Source organism: Eumetopias jubatus, unplaced genomic scaffold (assembly GCF_037043125.1).
Source record: "Eumetopias jubatus isolate StellerSeaLion01/CBP00866 unplaced genomic scaffold, mEumJub1_p1.0 scaffold_11, whole genome shotgun sequence".
In the NCBI taxonomy this organism is placed as follows: Eukaryota; Metazoa; Chordata; class Mammalia; order Carnivora; family Otariidae; genus Eumetopias; species Eumetopias jubatus.
In genome coordinates, this window is record NW_028274817.1 from 39016156 (window position 1) to 39037058 (window position 20903).

A 20903-nucleotide genomic window follows, 5' to 3' on the forward strand; every position below is an offset into this window, starting at 1 on the left:
TAGTATACTTAATTGGCTTAAGTTCTTCAGACTCCTGAAATAAGTGGACCAACAATTTCATGGTCATATTTCAGTTTTAATTGACCATGCAGTAATCTAACTGGATAACCTGTCAGTTCTACCCAGCTATTGCTATAAAAATGGCATACCTAATGAATATGAGAAAACAATACTTCCCACCAGAGTAAAAGAAATGACTGTCAATGATCAGGATCTTACTAGAATTGAATTTAGTCCCTTTCTGAAATATGTCAGAGTAATAAAGAAGATAGAAAACATTAACAATTTTTCCGAAGTTTTATTTTTTATCAGTCCAATGTACCCCCTTTTCCTTCTTATTCATGAAGTTTTAGAAGAAATTAATGAAATCCAACTCCCTTTTCAAAGTTATGGTGACTTCAAGAGTCTCGGTCTCCAGGATATAGAAAGCTTTGGCACTACTGCATTCCACAGGTTGGGGAAGGGTTATCAACAGCTTCCTAGAAATCAAAACAAAACAAGATAAGATAAAAACCTAGAATCAGCATCCTAAAGTGATATCAAGAAGCTATCACAACTAATGAATCATTGCACATTACATCAAAACTAATGATGTACTATATGTTGGCTAATTGACTTTAAATAAAAAAAGAAGATAGCACTTTTTTTTTTTTAGATTTTATTTATTTGAAAGAGAGAGCACAAGCAGAGGGAGACGGAGGGAGAAGCAGGCTCCCTGCGGAGCAAGGAGCCCGATGTGGGACTCGATCCCAGGGCCCTGGGATCATGACCCGTGCCGAAGGCAGCTGCTTAACCGGCTGAGCCACCCAGGTGTCCCAAGAGGATATCACGTTTAATAAGGTAATGGAAAGCAATACATACCACCAGAAGATTAGGAACCAAAAAATATTTAGACAGTATAAGTACTGGATCAAAAATATGCCTAAGTAACACAAATAATATACCAGTATTTTTTTTTTTTTGCCTTAAAAATCCAAGCAGGGGTTTTGTTCCCCCACTCTTTTTTTCAAAATTGGCCCCATTTTGCATTAGAGACACATAGTCTCAGGCTTTGGTTTATAGGCAGAGGAATAGAGCCATTGCAACTTTAAGCTGGTTGGATAGATCTGTTGCCAGCCATGCTTACGTGTAGATGGGATGTGACTGACTGATACAAATCTGAAAATTGGAATGCTTCTATAATAATTCTGCTTGCACAACCTCAGGCTGAATCTCTACTACAGGTATAGTTGTTGAAATTCAGGCCTGGAATGATTTTAATACCAGATCAATGAAAGTGCTTCTCTGTGCTTGCTTCTGCATCTTTCTACTATACATTGACAAAAAGCCCTGCGAGAGACTGCTGGGTTTATTTTGCAGTTGTGGCTCAGTTCCTGGATAGCTGTATGCTTTAGATGCATTGCTGGGATGAGACATCCATAATTCTGTCATAGTGGTATGAATGTGAATTATGCATGGGGTCGGCACATGCTGGTATCTGAAGAAAATTAAATGCATGCAACTCTTGTTACCTCACCTTCTCCATAGAGAAGGCTTGACTATCTCTATAAAAAGTGGACAGAAAAGCTCTTTTAGAAGGTGTAAGATCCAAATCAGTAAAGGAATCTGGTATTTTTTAGGGCTACTTATTGAATACTTGTAAAAATAGTGTTTGAAACGAACTTTTGAAAACCAATTGCCTCTTTACTCATTTGCAAAGACCTAAGTTCAGGAAACTGGACTCATTAAAAGTATTTATCACAAATCTCTGGAACCAAAAGGAAATTTTCTGTGACTCTTGTTCCATTCCAGATATCTGGGGTAAGAAAAACAGCTCTCTCCACCAGAAGTAATATCGCGATGTATTTTAATATGGCCTGTAATATTTGGCATCTCAAGAAAGCGGGTGCAAAAAATGTTTAGAGTCCATCTTTTTAAAATTGTTTATAATATAGGTTGAGCTGGAATTAGATTTGCTTTATCCCTTATTCTACAAATGTTACTATATTCACTTTAAAAATAAAGTGAAGCTCAGTGGTGGTAGCTTCATTGCACTAAAAGACAACTATAAATCAACTGAAGAAGGAGCTCCAATGATAACGTGCCCCTCTCTGTCCAGAGAGAAATAAATTCAGAAGACACAGTTAGTGGCCGTTGGAATGATCCGTCTATCCCTGCACTTCTGTCTAGTCCTTAGTAGTATGGCTTCACATACTAAAATTTTGAACAACAGAAATGGTGCGACTTATTTAGGCTCTTAGGAGAAGGGAAGTATTTTTGTCCAGTCTATTTTACTGTCTGATATCTGAATTGAGATTTATATTTAAACAAAATAAAATTCTACAAATACTTATCCAGGTACAATTCATTGAAGGACAGGATTATATCTTATCTTTGTGTCCCCCCAGTGTCTAGCAGAAGACTTTATATTATAAATGTTTGTTGAATGAATAAATAAACGAATGAAAAGCAAATAGGTCACCACAAAATAATATCTGAATACCTTCTATAGATTAGTACTATCATATATGAATAAATATTTAAACCCAGTCCCTCAGCTTTTACACTGATAGTATACTTGCTTTTAAGAAGGTACAGTTTAGGCACTGACCAAATGTTCATCCAGTGTTAATTTTCATTAGCAATTATTTAAAAGTGAACTATAATATATGAAAGTAAAGACAAAAAAACTATCCATAAAGTGAACTAAATTTAGAGACTTACATACTTACATTTATATTAGCAAAGTCAAGGTGATGTTCCTTGCAAGAGATTTAAATACAGGACAACCTTGTTCTGTGCATATTCATATAATGCAGTTTTTATTTTATGTAGTTAATGAATTATTTTATCTAAATATCTGGGTTAAAAATAAACAGGACTTTTTAAAGGTTTTCTAGTGGAGCCATAACTATTTTCAAAGAAAGTGCAGAAATAGCTACTGAGCTAAATGTCACAATTTCATTTTGAAAACATTTTTTTAGTTTGAACATCAGTCAATTCTCAATTAATCTGAATTAAAGGAGCACAGCAAAGGTGAGAATAATCTAAATAGCATTCAACCAAAAATTAACTCATACTTGTATTTACAATATGTTCTTATTATCCCATTCAAGGAATTCATTTATGACATTCTTAGGATTCACTTCAAAAAATAATGAAACCTCATATGAAGACAGAAGTCCTTGGGAAATTAACCAATTTCCCCTATATTTCCTCCTTTCTATCTACTCCATGTTGGGAATCGACATGCCAAAACAACAAGTTTTTAAAAAATGAAGAATTTAAGAAATTGCTTTATTTCTTTGGGTTGTATAATTCCAAAAATCTGGGTTTTATTGATAATTCTAATGCAATTGGCTATCATTTGACTGAAATTACTAGTCCATTCAGTTAAAATAGAGTCACTTGTTCTGCCTTATACATACACGAACAGGATATTTTCTCTTACCTTTCTTGGGGTAAGTAAACAGTGTTTACTTAGGGTGTCAAAATTAGAAACTAAAGAAAGTTAACATGAATATCAATAAACTCAAAAAGTTAACATGAATATCAATAAACTCAAAAACAAGACACACTTCCAGTAACACAGTTTCAGATAATAGCATGGCTCCAAAGAATGCTCAAGTGTTTGGGAAAAATGGTAAAAATGATATAAGCCTCTCCTCAGTCTTCTACCATAATTCATGACTTTTTTTTCTTACGAGACAGCACCTCTGTGCACAGAGCATTTAATATATAAGAACAGTATGATCCAAAAATTCTAGTGTAGCCCACATTCTATGTGGACAGGTATCTCTGTGTGAGTCTTTCATTTAGTGGACTCTGATAGATATCTGGAGTGACGGCATAACCAGAGCAGCTGCCTGAAGATGGATGGAGAACTGCTAGGGGAGCGGAAATTAACTCCATGGTGTGTAGATACGTATGTGCTTTTAACAAGCACACCAATATCATGGAAGATTAACTGTTCACGTAAGCAACTTTCCTCGCAGAGGTTGTGTGGAAGAGTAAAAAGCATATGTAATATGAATTTAAAGAGTACAATACTCCTTGAAGTGAATTGTAGGAATAGTGGATGTGATTTTTATAACATGAGACAATGCCTTGTGAAAATATAGTTTTGAAATGATATAAGTGATGAGAAAATATGTGATATATATTCATCTGTAGATCATTTGGGGTTAAATGCCTCTACTGTGGAAATCAAGGTTAAGCTACACAGGTACACTGAGTTGTTTACACATAGAAGTCTTTTGTATGAAGGATTTACTTTTATTTTTTTTGATGTTCTAAGATCAACAGGGGAGAAGTATTGATTCTGATAATGGAAGAAAGAAAAGGTGTCAGCGGTTGACTACTCTCCATGCCCAGTTTGAAATGTTCATGAGTTACAGAGAAAGAACCACTGCAATCAGCCCAAGTGTGCTCGCTGCTATACATTCAGATGAAAAGTGAACAAAGCAGTGAGATATTTAGATATTTTATCAAGCACACACTGGGTCCCCTGGATTCCCTCTTTAAGGAGTTGGTTTTGAGAGAGAGGACTGATTTGTCCAGGTTTCAGGATAAACATTTACATCAGAATCTTACTGTATGTGTGGTGTTTGGGGAAGATAATTCGAACCTGTGTAATAAGAAGACTATTTTGAAAATATTAAATGTTTAATTGAATTATTCCACCATTACCTGGATTCTTTTTCAATGTAGTCACACTACTTGAGGAACTAGTGATAAATTGTTAGAATTTTTGTTTTAAGTAATTGATGACAAGAGTTTTCTGTTAATTTTCAGGGAAATATAATCAAATTGAACCTTAGAGTCCCACAATAACCAAAAAGTTTAAAGATATTGCTTCTCTTATGCCATCATTGTACAAAAAAATCCCATGAAAGACTTAAAACTTAAGAGATTTTCACCTCTAGTTGTTTTCCCTCACAGATAAGCAAACTGTATCTGAATGTCAAGGACTGTGTTTTGGCGGTATCAACCTACTCCGAATGCATGGGGGCAAAGCAGAAAAAAATCAGGTGTTTCCAAATATATTTATATTATGCAGATCAAACATCTGAATGACATTTTCACTTTTCTTCAGACTTTAGGGGTGATGCAAAATAACTATGTGCACTTTAAGAATATTGACTAAAGTTTTGTTAATATTATAACATATTATTCTAGTTCTAAGTTTTACTCACTTATTAGGAGTACGAAGGTCGAGAGTCATTTCTTGGACGTCAATTTTAATTTCAGAAGGGTTCGTATTTGGCAGTTTAATTTTCACCTGAAAGAGAAAATGAGAAGAAAAACACTGCTGTCTTGAAGAACAGTTAATGTGAAGAGTGTAAGGAAGTTTGGGGACATGAGAACTAATTGTTTATTAAGTTCCTGCTATGTGCAACCCTAGGCCCTTTTCTCATAACAGTCTTGAGAGGCAGGATTACCCCCATTTTACAGATGATGAAACTGAGATGCAGAGAAATTTAGTAAGGGCCCGAGGGCAACTGTGTGTAATTGAACTAAGGTCTGTCTGACTCCAAAGCTATATAGAAACACGTTGGTTACTTGCTTGTAACTTTCATTGTCTGAAGGTGCATACTAGTGCACCTGCTAAGTTTGGGGGCTTTCTACTGACTTTATTCTTATTTATTTATTTATTTATTTATTTATTTATTTATTTATTTTTATTAATTTTATTTTATTATGTTAGTCACCATACATCACATCATTAGTTTTTGATGTAGTGTTCCATGATTCATTGTTTCAGTACAACACCCAGTGCTCCATGCAATACATGCCCTCCTTAATACCCATCACTGGGCTAACCCATCCCCCAGCCCCGCCTAAAGCCCTCAGTTTGTTTCTCAGAGTCCATAGTCTCTCATGGTTCATCTCCCCCTCCGATTCCCCCCTTCATTTTTCCCTTCCTACTATCTTCTTTTTTTTTTTTTAACATATAATGTATTATTTGTTTCAAAGGTACAGGTCTGTGATTCATCAGTCTTACACAATTCACAGCGCTCACCATAGCACATACCCTCCCCAATGTCCATCACCTAGCCACCTCATCCCTCCCAACCCCACCACTCCAGCAACCCTCAGTTTGTTTCCTGAGATTAAGAATTCCTCATATCAGTGAGATCATATGATACTTGTCTTTCTCTGATTGACTTATTTCGTTTAGCATAATACCCTCTAGTTCCATCCATGTCGTTGCAAATGGCAAGATTTCATTTTTTGATGGCTGCATAATATTCCATTGTATATATATACCACATCTTCTTTATCCATTCATCTGTCGATGGACAGCTTGGCTCTTTCCATAGTTTGGCTATTGTGGACATTGCTGCTATAAACATTGGGGTGCACGTACTCCTTCGGATCACTACATTTGTATCTTTGGGGTAAATACCCAGTTCTACTGACTTTATATCAGTTGGCACTTTGAATAAAAAGTGGTTAGTTCTCACGTTGGGTGTGGGTTGGTGATGCCATCTATAGTATCTCGGTATTAAACTCCCATACCACAATTCCTAGAGAAGGGTAGGAGTCCATAAAAGTTGTTAACATAACAAGATAAATAAAAACATGATCCCTACACACACAAAAAATGGGACTGTTGATTGGTTTGGTAAGATTTTACTTAAAAATGTCTCATCTCAATTAGCACATGACCCAGCAATTCCACTCCTGGATACATACCCCAGAGCATTTAAAACAGGTGTTCAAACAAAAACATTATACGTTTTTGTTCACAGCAGCATTATTCACAATAACTTGAATCAAAGGCACAAACAACCCAAATTTGCATCAACTGATAAATGGATAATCAAATTGTGGTATATCCATACAATAGAATATTATTCAGCCATAAAAAGCAATGAAGTACTATTACATGGATGAACCTTGAAACATTAAGCCAAGTGAAAGAAGCCAGGCACATATTGTAGGATTCTATTCATATGAAATATCCAAAGTAGGTAACCCGTAGGGACTGAAAACAGATTGGTGGATGCCAGAGGCTGGAGAGGGAGAAAAGGGGAGTGACTCTTTAACAAGTACAGATTTCCTCCTGGGTTGATGAAAATGTTCTGGAATTAGATATTGGTGATGGTTGCACAACATTGTCAATGTATTACATGTCACTCACAGTGAATTTTGTATTGTGTATTTTACCACAGTACAAAGTCTCATCCCTCACTCTAATTTAATTAATTCCCTTTTTGATGGAAGTTGATCTATTATCTATCTATCTATCTATCTATCTATCATCTATCTATCCATCCATCCATCTATCTGAGATGCCATGGCATATGGTTTCTATAAACAAACAAAACAACTTAAGGTTAAGGTAAATTATGAAGCCTTCTCTAAAATGAGCTAGAAGACTTGAAATATCAGACATCGGGTGATTTAAGAATTGGACTGGTAGGGGCACCAGGGTGGCTCAGTCGTTAAGCATCTGCCTTTGGCTCGGGTCATGATCCCAGGGTCCTGGGATTGAGCCCCGCATTGGGCTCCCTGCTCAGCAGGAGGCCTGCTTCTCCCTCTCCCACTCCCCCTGCTTGTGTTCCCTCTCTCACTGTGTCTCTCTCTATCAAATAAATAAATAAAATATTTAAAAAAAGAACTGGAATGGTAAGGATAAAAACAGCAGGTTATGAGGGAAATACATATCAAATAAGTAATGGGGAAAATGGAATTCCTTGTTAAGAAGCTTAAAGTAGGCAATAGTGCTTTTGCAATATAAAATATGTGGACCAATACATGTCTGTGAGTTATATTTTACTTTATTAAATCTGTATATAAAAATATTTGTAAATAGAGCTCTAGAGGACCTACTATCTAAATATATCCTATGGCTAATATTTTAATTAAACAAAGAATTACCTCCTATTTATATTTTGAAAACTCAGATCTTCATAATTAATAGATGTTTTAAGTGAGAGAATTAGAGCATTTCTTAGAGGTAGTTATAGGTGCTCTACCTCAAAGTAAATGAGCATTCTATTGGACAAAGAAAGACCCATTTTTATTATAACTTGCAGATCTGATAGTTGAGATGTTCTTTAGTTGCAGGATGACTCATATCACCTGGACCAAGGGATATAAATATTTATTTCTTTAGTCTGAAATGTTTAGATCTTTCAAGGTAAAAGATTATTTCCTCAAGTATGAAATGACATTTGAGGAAGGAAAAAAATGATAACTTATGTGAAATGTAGATACAACTGCTGGGTAGAACGTCAAAGTGGTTCTTAAAATCACTTGCAACTCTAGTGAAGGGTAATTCAGAAACAACTCACTAATTTTTCCTCTTGAGAAAATTAAAATTGTGTACTAAAACGTTTTCAGAGGAGGGACAGGAAGGAACAAATTAAGTGGAATCGTACACATTAATATCTCATAAGATAGAAGGTTCAATAGGAATCTTAACAGAAAAACTCGTGAAACATGAATCAGACCACTTTAGAAGTACTTTTAATGAATTCCCGGAAAATAGACATGGTTTTTTATTGACTTCTAACTGATTGTGCCCAAGATCTAACTAGTCCAACATTAGTAAGTACAGTACGTTACTGACCAAGCAATTAAAGGAATTGATGTTCCTCTCTTTACCTAGGATGCAAATTGATTTATTTCAAAGAATTACTTATTTTAATAGGTAAACTAGGGAAAACTAAAAATTTCATTGGGAAACTTTCAACCTTTTGGGAGCTCAACCTTTGGAGTCAAACTTGAGTTTGAATTCTGTTTCTGTCACTTCTTAGTTACTTATTGCTTATAGTTATCTATTATTTTATAACCAAAACCAATTACACCTCCCCCCTAATTTATGGCTCAAAACAATACACATTTATTATCTCACACATTTTGTTTGGCTTAGGAATTTGGGAGTGGCTTAACTAGGTAGTTCTGGCTTAGGGTCTAAAATGAAGTTGTAATCAAGATATTGACTGAGGCTGCATACATCTGAAGGCTTTACTGGGGCTAGAGGATCTGCATCCAAGATGGCCCACTCACATGGCTATTGCCAGGAGGCCTCAGTTCTTCACCACGTGGACTTCTCCATAGGGCTTAGGGCTGCTTGTCCTTATGACACAATAGCTGTCTTCTCCCAAGAGTGAATGATCCAAAAGAGCAAGGCAAAAGCAATGCCTTTTTCCCTCCCTAACATGGCCTCAGAAAGTGTACTTTTTCATTTCTATGATATCCTGTTGGTTACATGGGGCAGCCCTATTCAGTGTGAGAGGGGACTACACAAAGGGAAGACTATCAGGAAGTGAAAATCATTAGGGGCCATCTTGTAGGCTGGCTACCACAATATCCAGCGCTAACTTCAGTTTAAACCTCTGTCTTCTGGCCTTGTGAATAAAAAGAGCAGGAAAAAGTCCACTACTTTAAGGTTTGTGTGAGCCTTTCTTTCCACTTTCAGCTTGTCTTCTGACAAGTAGTCAAAACTACTTGCTTAGTCTGTCTCTGGGAATTCACTTTGGGGCTTTCCTGGAGATCAGTAAAGGTAGATCAAATTGCTTTCATGGTCCTCTGTTTATTTTCCTCTATATGTTGTAACAGAGCTGGCTTAATATACCAAAGTGTTTGGGAGGGGAGGTCATTAATGTAGGATTTTCATTTTGAGTTTTAAATTTCTACTTTATGTTTTGTTCTTACAACAGATTTATATGACAAGATGGTTCCTGAAGAGATAATATTCCTATAATCTGTAAATGATATACAGGCTCCCCCGCTCCTCAGACAAGTGTCCGTGATCATATTATAAGATGCTGGAAAATTGAAATGAAAAGGCCAAATGGCAAATGTTCCACTGAGGTCATCCATTTTATGTTTCCTCTTGAGCTGTCACTTCCTGACAACCAGAACGGAAGAATAAATGAAATATACCTTATATGTAACTTGGCCAGTCTATGTATGCTATTTACTGAAATTCTATTGATGCTCAAGATATACAGAAGGGTTTGGGCTGAAAATTTAAAAGATATTCTTATTTATGGATTCAGGATATTATAAAAATATTTTTTATTTGACAGAAATACAGAAACCACCTCCAATATATTTGATTCTTAGCAAAGAAGTTAAGACTATTTGAGTTTCAGTTTGAAACTTAATGTTAGGAAATTTTGATTAACAGAAAAAGTTTGGGTAAGTCTCATTCCAAATTGCTTCTGTAGTTTAACTTCCCATTGTTTAACTATGGAAACCCACATTTAACTCTGGAGATATTTTTCCCATTGCAGCCATCTACGTATTTTATAAAAATTCTCATGAGTAATAATGATCTATAGGAAAATGAAAAAAATTAAAGGTGATGGATCCCTACTTTGAAATAATATATTTACCTCTGAAGAATAAAAATATAGAGGTATGTGTTCTCCAAAACCAGGGCAAAAAACCAATAGATACATTTTTAAATTAATGGATAAATTTTCTATGATGTTACCACTTTGGGGTTTTTTAATTTTATTTATTTATTTGAGAGAGAGCACAAGCAGGGGGAGGGGCAGAGGAAGAAGCAGACTCCCCACTGAGCAGGGAGCTGGACATGAGGCTCAATCCAAGGACCCTGGGATGATGACCTGAGCTGAAGGCAGACTCTCAGCTGACTGAGCCACCCAGGAACCCCTGATGTTACCACTTTGAAACATCCCAGTACTATACTGTCATGCCTGTCTTATGAGATCACGGAAGCATAGTACCTCTTCTCTCACAGGAATCAAGGGTAAGCGCAGCTCATTCTGGAATAAGAAGACTCATCTATAGGACCTCCATGTCTCTAACTGGCTCGCACAATCACCCCCAAACACTCATAGCCTCACTACCACTAGCTGTCTGGAGACTACCAGAACAAAATCCATTATACTTTTATCACTATTTGTCAAGAACACAAGGAGCCTCAGACTCCCAAGTCCTTGCTTATCACCTAACAATTACCATCTAGATCTCCATATCCTCTATTGTGTTTCCATTTCCTACCCCTCACCAACTCATGAAATCCTTCCATAGTTCCTCTGGAACACACAGTCCATCACCCTTTATCTCTTCAGCCTCTGAATATTCCTTTCAATTTCTTGAAATCTGGATCTCCCCTGATCACACTGCTTCCCTAGTCTTCTCAGTGGGTGCCTGTTTTTTTTTTTCTCTCCCACTGCATTTATATCCCTGAGCCTGCCCCTTTCCTCTAGCTTTTTAAAAATGAATCTCAGGTCTTCACACTATACCATCAAATACCCTCCTTGTTGGAATCATCTACCAATTCCTTAAAACGTTTTAAGAAGGAGGAAGTAATTAAAAGGGTAAAATACTGCTGGGTGGTCATCCTCCTATCTTTAATAATAATAATAATTGTTCTCTATCGATATTTCTAACATTAAATTTCTGTCTTCAGTGTTTGATTTATATATCCACTTAGATAACCTTTACAACCTCCTAGCCTCACTTTCTCACGTCCTTCAAGTCTTTGTACAAATATTTCCTTCTCAGTGATGCCTTTCCTGACTATACTATTTAAAATTGCAGCTGTGGGGCACCTGGCTGGCTCAGTCAATAGAGCATGCGACTCTTGATCTTGGGGTCATGAGTTCAAGCCTTACATTGGGCATGGAGCCTACTTTAAAAAATTGCAACATTTTAAAAAAGGCCAGGGTGGCTAGAACATTATGAACAAGGAAGAAAATGTGGTGTGAAATGAAACTGAAAAAGTAGGTAGGCGTCAGATCATATAAGGCCTCATAGGTCAAGATAAGGAGTCTGGATTTTGTTCTAAGTGCTGTAGGAAGCCACTAAAGGTTCTGAACAAAGAAGTGATGTGATCTGATTTACTTTAAAAAAAGATCTCTCTGGACACTGTGGAAAGGCTGCAAGGAAGTAATTGTTGAAGGAGGGAGAAGAGAGAGGAGGGACTCATAATGGTCCAGGTGAAAGATGATGGTGGTTTGGAACATGATGGTAGTTGTGGTGGTAATGAAAATTAGATGGATTTAGAATATATTTTGAAAGTAGAGCCAAAAAGACTTGCTTGATGCTATAAAGGAAAGAGGAATGAGAGATGATTTAGGTGTTTAGTTTGTGCAGTTGGGTGAATGTTCTTGCCATTTCCTGAGATGATGAAGGTCAATGAAAAAGAGGTTTGGGGAAGACAATTAAGAGTTCTGTTTTGGGCATGTTAGGCTTGGATTGTCTATTAAAGTGACATATGTCAAGTAAGCGGTTGGTTATATGAATCTGAAGCTTCTGGGAGAGGCCAAGACTAGAGAAATAGTATTTAAAGCCATTGGACTATATGGAAAGAGAATAGAGAAAAAAGAGACATAGGTTTTTTTCAGAGACCTGGAGAACTCGAGGCAGGAGAGGAAAAACCGGTGATTTGGGGTCAAAGGAGATGAGGAGATGCCCAGTGATTCTGGAGGAAAACCAGGAGAGAGAGGAGTCATTATAGTAAAGAGAAACACATGTTTTAAGAAGGAAGAAGTAATCAGAAAGGTAGAATACTGCTGGGTGGTCCATCCTCATATCTTCAACCCCTCTTTTTCTAATGTTGTGCAGGACAACTGTTTGTTTTTAGGATTGTCCCTCTTATTGCAGGATTTAGAGCATCTCTGGCCCCTAAGTACTAAATGCCAATAACATCCTATAACCAAAAATGCCTCCACCCATTTCTAAAAGTCCTCTGGGGGCCCATACCATGACTACTTTTTTACTATTTGTTCATTCACTCTAGTGACACACATTAAGCACTCAATAAATATTAAGCAAATGAAGGGATATTTGCCATCAACTGAAAAGCATTCTGAATTCTCTTTTATCCTAAAAAATACCCCTAAATCTTGCCTCCTCCTCCTCTCCTCCCCTTCATTGTCAGACTTCCTCAGAGAATGATCTACATTTGCTACCTTCTCTTCCTTGCTTCTTGTTCACTTCTTGGTTTTCTTCAATCTGGTGTTGGCACCCACCACACCACTGAAGCTGCTGTCTTCCAAAGGTCACCAAAGACTTCTTAACTGATGAATCTAAAAATTCCTTCTGCACCCTAATCCTGGTTTACCCCTCTATAGCAGCAGATACTGTTATGGCTTTCTCCCATCTCTGAATATCTTTCTCAGTTCCTCTTCCCTTATCTACCCCTCAAATATTGGCATTTTCCTAGGGTCAATCTGTTCCTGCTTGCATGGATTCAGAAGTTTCTGCCTGTACTCGTTCAAGGATTCTGGACCATGTGATGCGGATATTTTGATGAAACCTCCTCAAAATGGTATCATCCAAATCTAAAATTGCTGATTTTTTTTACCAAGTAATTATGGATAAGACACTTTTCACTCTTATTTCATACCTGACCCTAAGCCCATTTCAAACTCTGCCCCCATCTCTCTCTCTCTCTCCCTGCCCACACACATTCTGCAACTATCTCTCATTATGGGGGACTTGTATTTTCAACTCTACTAATTTTGGTACTATTTAAAATTTTAAATACATCTAACTTTCATAATCACAAATGTATTAAACCTATACAATTAGATTAGCTTTGAAGGAGGTATTCTTCCCCTCACCATCATTATGAAATAATGTTATGATATTAACTATAAATGTATGTATATTACTGAGAGAACTATTAGAAATTGAATTTGAAGGTTTACTGTGCTGCCTGGAGCTGATAATAAGGAATTGTATTACAGCTCAAATATCCTTCTCTCTGACACACAGTCTGATATGTAACCAATCAAATAAGGTTAGCATAATCAGAAAGCCTGCAAAAAAGGTGTCCATCCTCTAGAATTTATATGGAAAAGAGAATCTATTCCATTATCAAGCAGCCAAATCCATTTGTTCATTAAAGGTAAATCAATAGGACTGATTTAACTTGAGAAAACAGGACTTGAGAAGCAGACCATTCAAGAAACAAGTGAATTCTCAGAAGATAGGGAGACACTTTGCTCAGAATGATGGATAGCCCTTTCTGAGATGAGAATGATAACATGTGACTTCTGGTTGTGTCTGTCAGATAGTGACTGACTCCTATCCCATCCCTGACTCTCACCCTATTCTCAGTGAGATTTAGAGATGGAGTGAGGCTCATATCCCAGTGAAGAGGTGATGATGAAAGAGAAACAGGCTTAATGCCTTGCTTTATAGGTCACATCAGAATGTCCCCTTATCAATACAGATGCATTAAAGAAGAACCAAAATATTAAGAAGCCATTGCAGCTCAAAAAGAATATCAAGCTATGTGCAGGCTGCTTTTCCCCTCCTCTAGAACAAATGATGGGTCATTTGACAGAATATCAATAACCCTAGGCCCATTCACTTTTTTGGATTTTAGAGATAATCTGCTGTTCAACATGAATGGGAGAAAATGGGAATCCACTGACCTACTTCCCCACTGCACCCATCCCCCTTCCCACCACAAATAGTCCTATGAAGAAGACAGGCTATCTTCCTACATATCTTTGAGACCTGAAGTTCCTTTTTCCATGCCCCCCAACTGGCACCCAAAAGGTCAGGTACTTTGGTCAGCCCTATTTCTCAGGAGCAGGCAAGTTCCTATTTTTTCCCACCTTGTTTCTATGACAGCTTTTTGGCTTCCCCTGTCGTCATTGCTTTTATCTCTAAAGCCATGACACAGTCTCAACCTCACTTCAATTGATCCAATTCCTCTTGGTTTTCAATACCTGGCTTGGAACCGGAGTGAGAATTTCTGATGCCTCTGTTTGAACGCTGCCTCTGAATATTGACCCCGTCCCAAGGGCTATGTATTCTGTCCTCAGTCCCATTTCTGCAAGCTTCCTAGTGTCCCTCTCAACAGCCCCCCCCAAGCATATAGGTACTACCTAAAATCAGTTCTACATCATTCTAAGCTTGATGCAAAGCCAGCACTCAGTGGTAGTATATTCTAGTCCCTCAGAGAGCAAACACCAGTTCTGAAAATCAACATCTCCAGTCCCTGTCTTTGAGTTCTGCATGGATTTATATTTCTAACAGCCTACTGGATGCTTCCAACAAGATTTCTTGCAGGCAGTTCAAACTCAATATAACCAAAACTTAATATTTTTCTCTTAGAACTTTGTCTTCTTTTGCAGTTCTTGCCTGATATCCCCATACCACAAACAAAACCACCCTTGGATTACTCTTATTCCAGAAGTAACAGATGGTAATTGTTAAAAAAAAAGGGGGGGGTTCAGACGAACAAAAAGAAATAGAAACCATTTCTAAGACTATCATCCAGAGACAAACCACTTTACATTCCCATATCTTGATTAATGTCATCACCATTCACCCAGTCACCCAAGCTAGAACTCTTGACTCCGGTTTCTTCCTTACATATCCCATTTGAGAACTTTCTAAATCCTATCAGTATTACCTCTGAAATGTCTTTGTTCTCTCTCCCCACTGCCACACTCCAGGTTCCTACCTCCCTTACCTGAATTAGTGCAATTGTCTCTTATCTGGGTTTTGCCTACCACCAATCTCCCTAACTCACACTCATCTCCTACCATCATCTCTGCCAATTTCTCCACCATAATCTGCCACTAGAGCTGTTCTGAAATACACACCTAATTGTTTAACTCACCTGCTTGAAGACATTTTGTAACTCTAATTCCCACAAAAGTCCACAGCTCAGGGTGTCTTAGTCAGCTGGCACTGCCATAACAAAATAACTACAGACTGGAATTCGGAGCATGCCAAACATGCCAGTATGATTGGTTTCTGGTGAAAGCTCTCTTCCTGGCTTGCGGAAAGCTGTCTTCTCATTGTGTGCTCACATGGCCCAGAGAGAGAGCAAGCAGAGCAAGCTCTCTGGCATCTTTGTATCAAGGCACTAATATCATCAGGTGGCCCCTACCCTTGTGACTTCATCTAAACCTAATTACCTCCCAAAGGTCCCATCTCCAAATACCATTACAATGGAGGTTAGAGCTTCAACATATGAACTTTGGGGGGGGGACACAATTCAATCCATAGCACATGGTGTGACATTCAAGGGCTTTTACAACTAGCTCTAAGCTCCTTATTTTGTTTTCTTTTATTGCTCCATATGCATTCTGGGGCTCCAAGAACATCACAAATAGTTTTCAAAACACATCATATACTTTCATAGCACTAGGCCTTTGCTGATGCCGTTGTTTATTCTGCTCAGACAGATTTTCCACCCTGACAAACTACCATGTACTTCAAATGTCCAGGCCAGATGCCACCTGTATTGTGAAGTCTGCTTGGACTACTTCTTTGCACCATATCACTTTATACACACTTCTATCAAATTCAAATTGTTTGGGTTCAAATCATAGTTCTACCAGATTCTGAGTGTGTGAACTTAATGCAAGTCACTCAACTTCTTTGTGCTTCAGCAATCTCCTCTGTAAAGTGAAAATAATAGCACCTATTTCATAGGGTTGATGTGGGGATTAATGATTTACCCTGTGCAAAGTTCTCAGAGAAATGCCTGGCACATAGTAAGCATTCTATAAATTATTTGCTATTATTATTATTATATCATTTTAAGTGAAAACAAGCAGGATAAAAATCTTTATTCATAGACTGTAAATGTAGGAAAATGGCTCCGCTATGACACTCTGGTGACCCTGCACTATCTACATTGGCCACATAGGCAAGGCCCAACCGCAGCCTGCCCCAAGTCTTGGCAGAACATCCTGTGATCCTCCTGGAATATGGGAAGATACAGCCTTGTGAGGAGTTGCCTCAAGGCTGTTTCTTATCTTTCTACCTTGTGGGAGGCTCCTTCTCCTGCAGGAGGCTACCGTGAGGCAGTTTCTTACCCTCCTCCCTGGTTCCAATAAGGCATAAGAGCTTTCTACCTGCCTCCTCTTGGGTATAGATACAGGCTATAAAACAGTCCAGCGACAGTCTAGAGTTGGCTCTTCAGCAGCAAAGTGCCCCACTGCTCATGTCAGCTGTCATCTGGTCCCCTTAGTTTGATGTTGTCTTGTGGGGCAAAGGGACATGCGGAGCTGATGCCCTGCTGATCTTGCTTTTCCTGCCTGTGTAAGTAATAATTTTTATCCATTTGGGTTCACTGTTTCCTTATTGGATGGATCTATGGAAGTCTGTGCTGCTGCTTATAGACTGATTGATCTCTTGATAGTAAGCTCCTCGTGAGAAAGAGAAACGTCTCTATTTTGTTCAACACTGTATACCAAGTATCTGGCCTATAGTAAGTGCTCAGTAAGTATTTGTTGAATTAAAAAAAAATAGCAAACAGTGGTAGATATGTATTCAAGGATATATAGTCAAGGATATATATCAAACCCTTCATAGTGGGATCCTTGTGGGGAGGGATGGAAAGTATAGAGAACAAAAGAAAATAAAAAATAGTAAAATCAAATAAAGTAAAATAGAATAAGACAGAGGCATTAAACTCATGAGGTTTAAAGAAAAACATACATGTTACCTAGGAGGAAAAAGCCCACTAGCTGTCTTATTATTCTTCCATTAATTTATATGAGTATTTGATACCTTACAAGCTTGACCTTATTCTCTCAATTGTAATACAAGGAGAAAAGGCTAGATAAGCATCTTTTAAACCGTGTTCCAAAGAGCCCCAGTTTTTTTCCTAGGAGCTGCCTCATGGGTGATAGTACCCTTTTAACCAAGGCATTGGTACTTGTATGTGTTCTATATGTTGGACTTTCTCATAGAATTTTGTTTGAGGAAAATGGCTGGCAGCTAAAGATAAAACGAAACAAACCTGCAAATCACTGACCAAGCTGTAGCTCTAAAATGTACATCATGATGATTATAGTTACTAATACCATATTGAATACTGGGAATCTACTGAGAGAGTAGATTTCAAGGGCTCTCAACACACACACACACACACACACACACACACACACACACACACAATGGTAAGTATGTGAGGAGAGGATATGTTAATTAGCTTGACTACAGTAATCATTTCACTATGTATATGTGTATCAAACCATCATGTTGTACACTTTAAATACACACAATTTTTACTTAAAACATAAAATGCCTAATTATAGATTAAGGCCAGGGAAGCTTGGTAGCTACAAACTCGGTGGGGGGGGGAGCAGCAGGCAGAATTTAGATAATGAAGCTCTTTGGCTTGATATTAGAAGGAAAGAACGGAAGGTTTGCTGAAGACATGCATAATCGTAACTGAGAATTTTGTTTAGGACACTTGCTTTGATTTAAGACTCATGAATCCTGCTTTCTTATTTGGAGTCTGTGGAGGGTAAAGGAAAGGGTGGTCCTGGTGAATTTTTAAACCCCAAATCACCCCTTGTACCTAAACAGATTGTTCGTGCTACTATCTTCCTCAGCTTAAACAGAGGTCTTCTTAAAGTCTCTGTGTTGGATTGTTACATATAGACCAGGCCCAGCCCCCAAATAACAAATTTAGCCAGTTCTGAGGTGTAATTCCCCCCACATTTTAGTGTTTCTGATACTGAGATGCATCATGCAATCAATGTGAACATTTAATGGGGTAGCACACCTATTGTTCCTTTGTTATTAAATAAATGGCAATTTGATGATGTCTTAGATCTGAGAAAATGTCATATTATCAACAGCAATAGTAAGCTTATAAATTTGAGCAAGAAATAATTGAGATGTGGTCAACAACCTCTTTAGTCTGAATCTTACCAGTGGGGTTAAGCAATGATGGTGGATATCATCATTAATATGCCTACAAGATAAAATTCAAGCTACTGATCAGGGATTGTTTTGCTTTTTTGAGAGTTGGCTTACCAGTACACCACTATTCACAACTTTTCTTTCTTCTTCTTATGCTCACACTTTACTCAAATAGGCCAGGCTATTTCATACCTGGATACCTCTCCATGTGCTTTACCTCTGTTTGGAATGCTCTTCTTGGAATGTTGTCCACTGGAAAAATCCTGTCTACCCATGTTGATCCCTTTCTGCTTTATGACACCATATATGTCACACATATATGCCTCCAAGTATGTACTTACCATACTGAATTGCAATGATTTGTTATGTGTCCACCTCCTTTACTGTAAATTCCTTGAGGTTGATGACTGTATCTTATTTATCTTTGTATCCCTAGTACTTAGAACCATTCCTGGTATGTAATAGTACTCACTGAGTATTTAAAAATTGAATATATGCACTATTCCTTATGTTCCACATATGAATGAAATCATATGATAACTGTCTTTCTCTGATTGACTTATTTCACTTAGCATAATAACCTCCAGTTGCATCCATGTCAATGTAAATGGTAGATGTAGTGCAGAAGACAATAGGGGAAGGGAAGGAAAACTGAAGGGGAAGAAATTGGAGAGGGAGACAAACCATATGAGACTCTTGACTCCAGGAAATAAACTGAGGGTTGGGGAAAGGGAGGTGGGTGGGGGGGGGTAACTCGATGATGGGCAATAAGGAGGGCATGTGATGTGATGAGCACTGGGTGTTATATGCAACTAATGAATCGTTGAACACTACATCAAAAACTAATGATGTGCTATACCTTGGCTAATTGAATTAAAAAAACTGAATATATGAAGAAAAAGAACAGTATACATGTGGTGAAGTGCCATAGTACCAACAAATATTTCACGCAGCTTCTATTCCATGCTGTCCATGCCTTATCCAAACCCTCTAAACTCCTGGTAGACTGTTAACACTGAGTTTAACTGTTATAAGAAGCTGATTTCATTTATGTGAGTTCTGTCTCCCCAGTCAATTAGAAGTTGATTAAAAGGAGGGATCAAGTCTTCTTCAGCATATACGTGTTGAGTTTTACATAAATTGTATACTCCTACCCCGAGGTACAATTTGGTTTCCAAGAGTCTTCATTTAGGACACCTTTATTATTAATACTAGTAGCACTTTACAGGAGAGAGATGGAAAGGCTCACAACAGTTATTTACTTAGGACCCAGAATTTCTCCAGAGTTTACAGCAATCCTCAATACTAGACATCAAAAATGTTATTTTACAGTTATTTAAAAAAGAAGAATTGGGATGGTACTGGTAAAACCCTGGAAGCTAATTCAAGATCACTTGAAACCTTAACTCGTTAGAGTTCGAAAAATCTCCTGAGGTACTTAAGCTCACTATTTCCATTATGTTACTTGATTCAGTTGAATGTCTTAGATTTTGCTAATAAAAGAAAACCTGAAGTTCATGCAAAAGAGAGATTCCATTTATCATTTGCTTAAGGAAAAATGATTAAGCATCTCCAATGGACACCTCAGTACTCCATACTGTGGAGTGTTGTGAGAGAAGGAGGGGAAAAGATAGATGTACAGCCACTAATCTCAGGAAAAGAATTCTCCACACCAGCATTACTAGTGTATGCTGCCAAAACAAGTTATATCCTACCTTCTTGATTAGGCCCAGACTTTTCAACAGGATCATTCTGAGGCTCAAATAAGCAGAGGTAAGGGGATCTCATTGATCTCATTGGTATTACATAGAAATAGTGTCATTCTGATAAGGGAGCCAAGATAACATTTTAGATGTCTTTTAGAGTTTTAAATCAAAGTTCAGATCCAAAAATTAAGAAAAAATCCCTTTTTAAATTGCACAATGTAAGCTGAGTCATTAGAAGAAATACAGATATAAGAGATAAGAGAGATTCAGGGAAGGGCAGTTTTCATAGGACTAGAAATAGTGTATTATGTCCTATGATTCTACTATGTTTATTTGTAAATCTTATCCACATGTGTAAATTTAGTTTATTTTGTACGTGTTAACCAATTTTAAACTGTCAATCTCATTATTCCCTTAGTACCTTAAACATAGCAACCACTATTTTTAGAGTTTAGTGCTTTGGGCGCCTGGGTGGCCCAGTCGGTTAAGCGACTGCCTTCGGCTCAGGTCATGATCCTGGAGCCCCGGGATCAAGTCCCACATCCGGCTCCCTGTCAGCAGGGAGTCTGCTTCTCCCTCTGACCCTCTCCCTCT

The 20903-nt window shown here is 37.7% G+C and overlaps 1 protein-coding gene across 1 annotated transcript in view; it reads right to left on the reverse strand.

Annotated features, from left to right (window-relative positions):
- Nucleotides 1–349: 349 nt before the first annotated feature.
- Nucleotides 350–20903, reverse strand: part of DNAAF6 (dynein axonemal assembly factor 6) — a 30223-nt gene continuing 9669 nt past the window's right edge. The window contains exons 5-6 of the mRNA XM_028089721.1: nt 5175–5260; nt 350–479 (exon numbers count right to left, since the gene is read on the reverse strand). Of these exons, the coding sequence (XP_027945522.1) occupies nt 350–479; nt 5175–5260 (216 nt within the window). The remainder of the gene's footprint in view (nt 480–5174; nt 5261–20903) is intronic.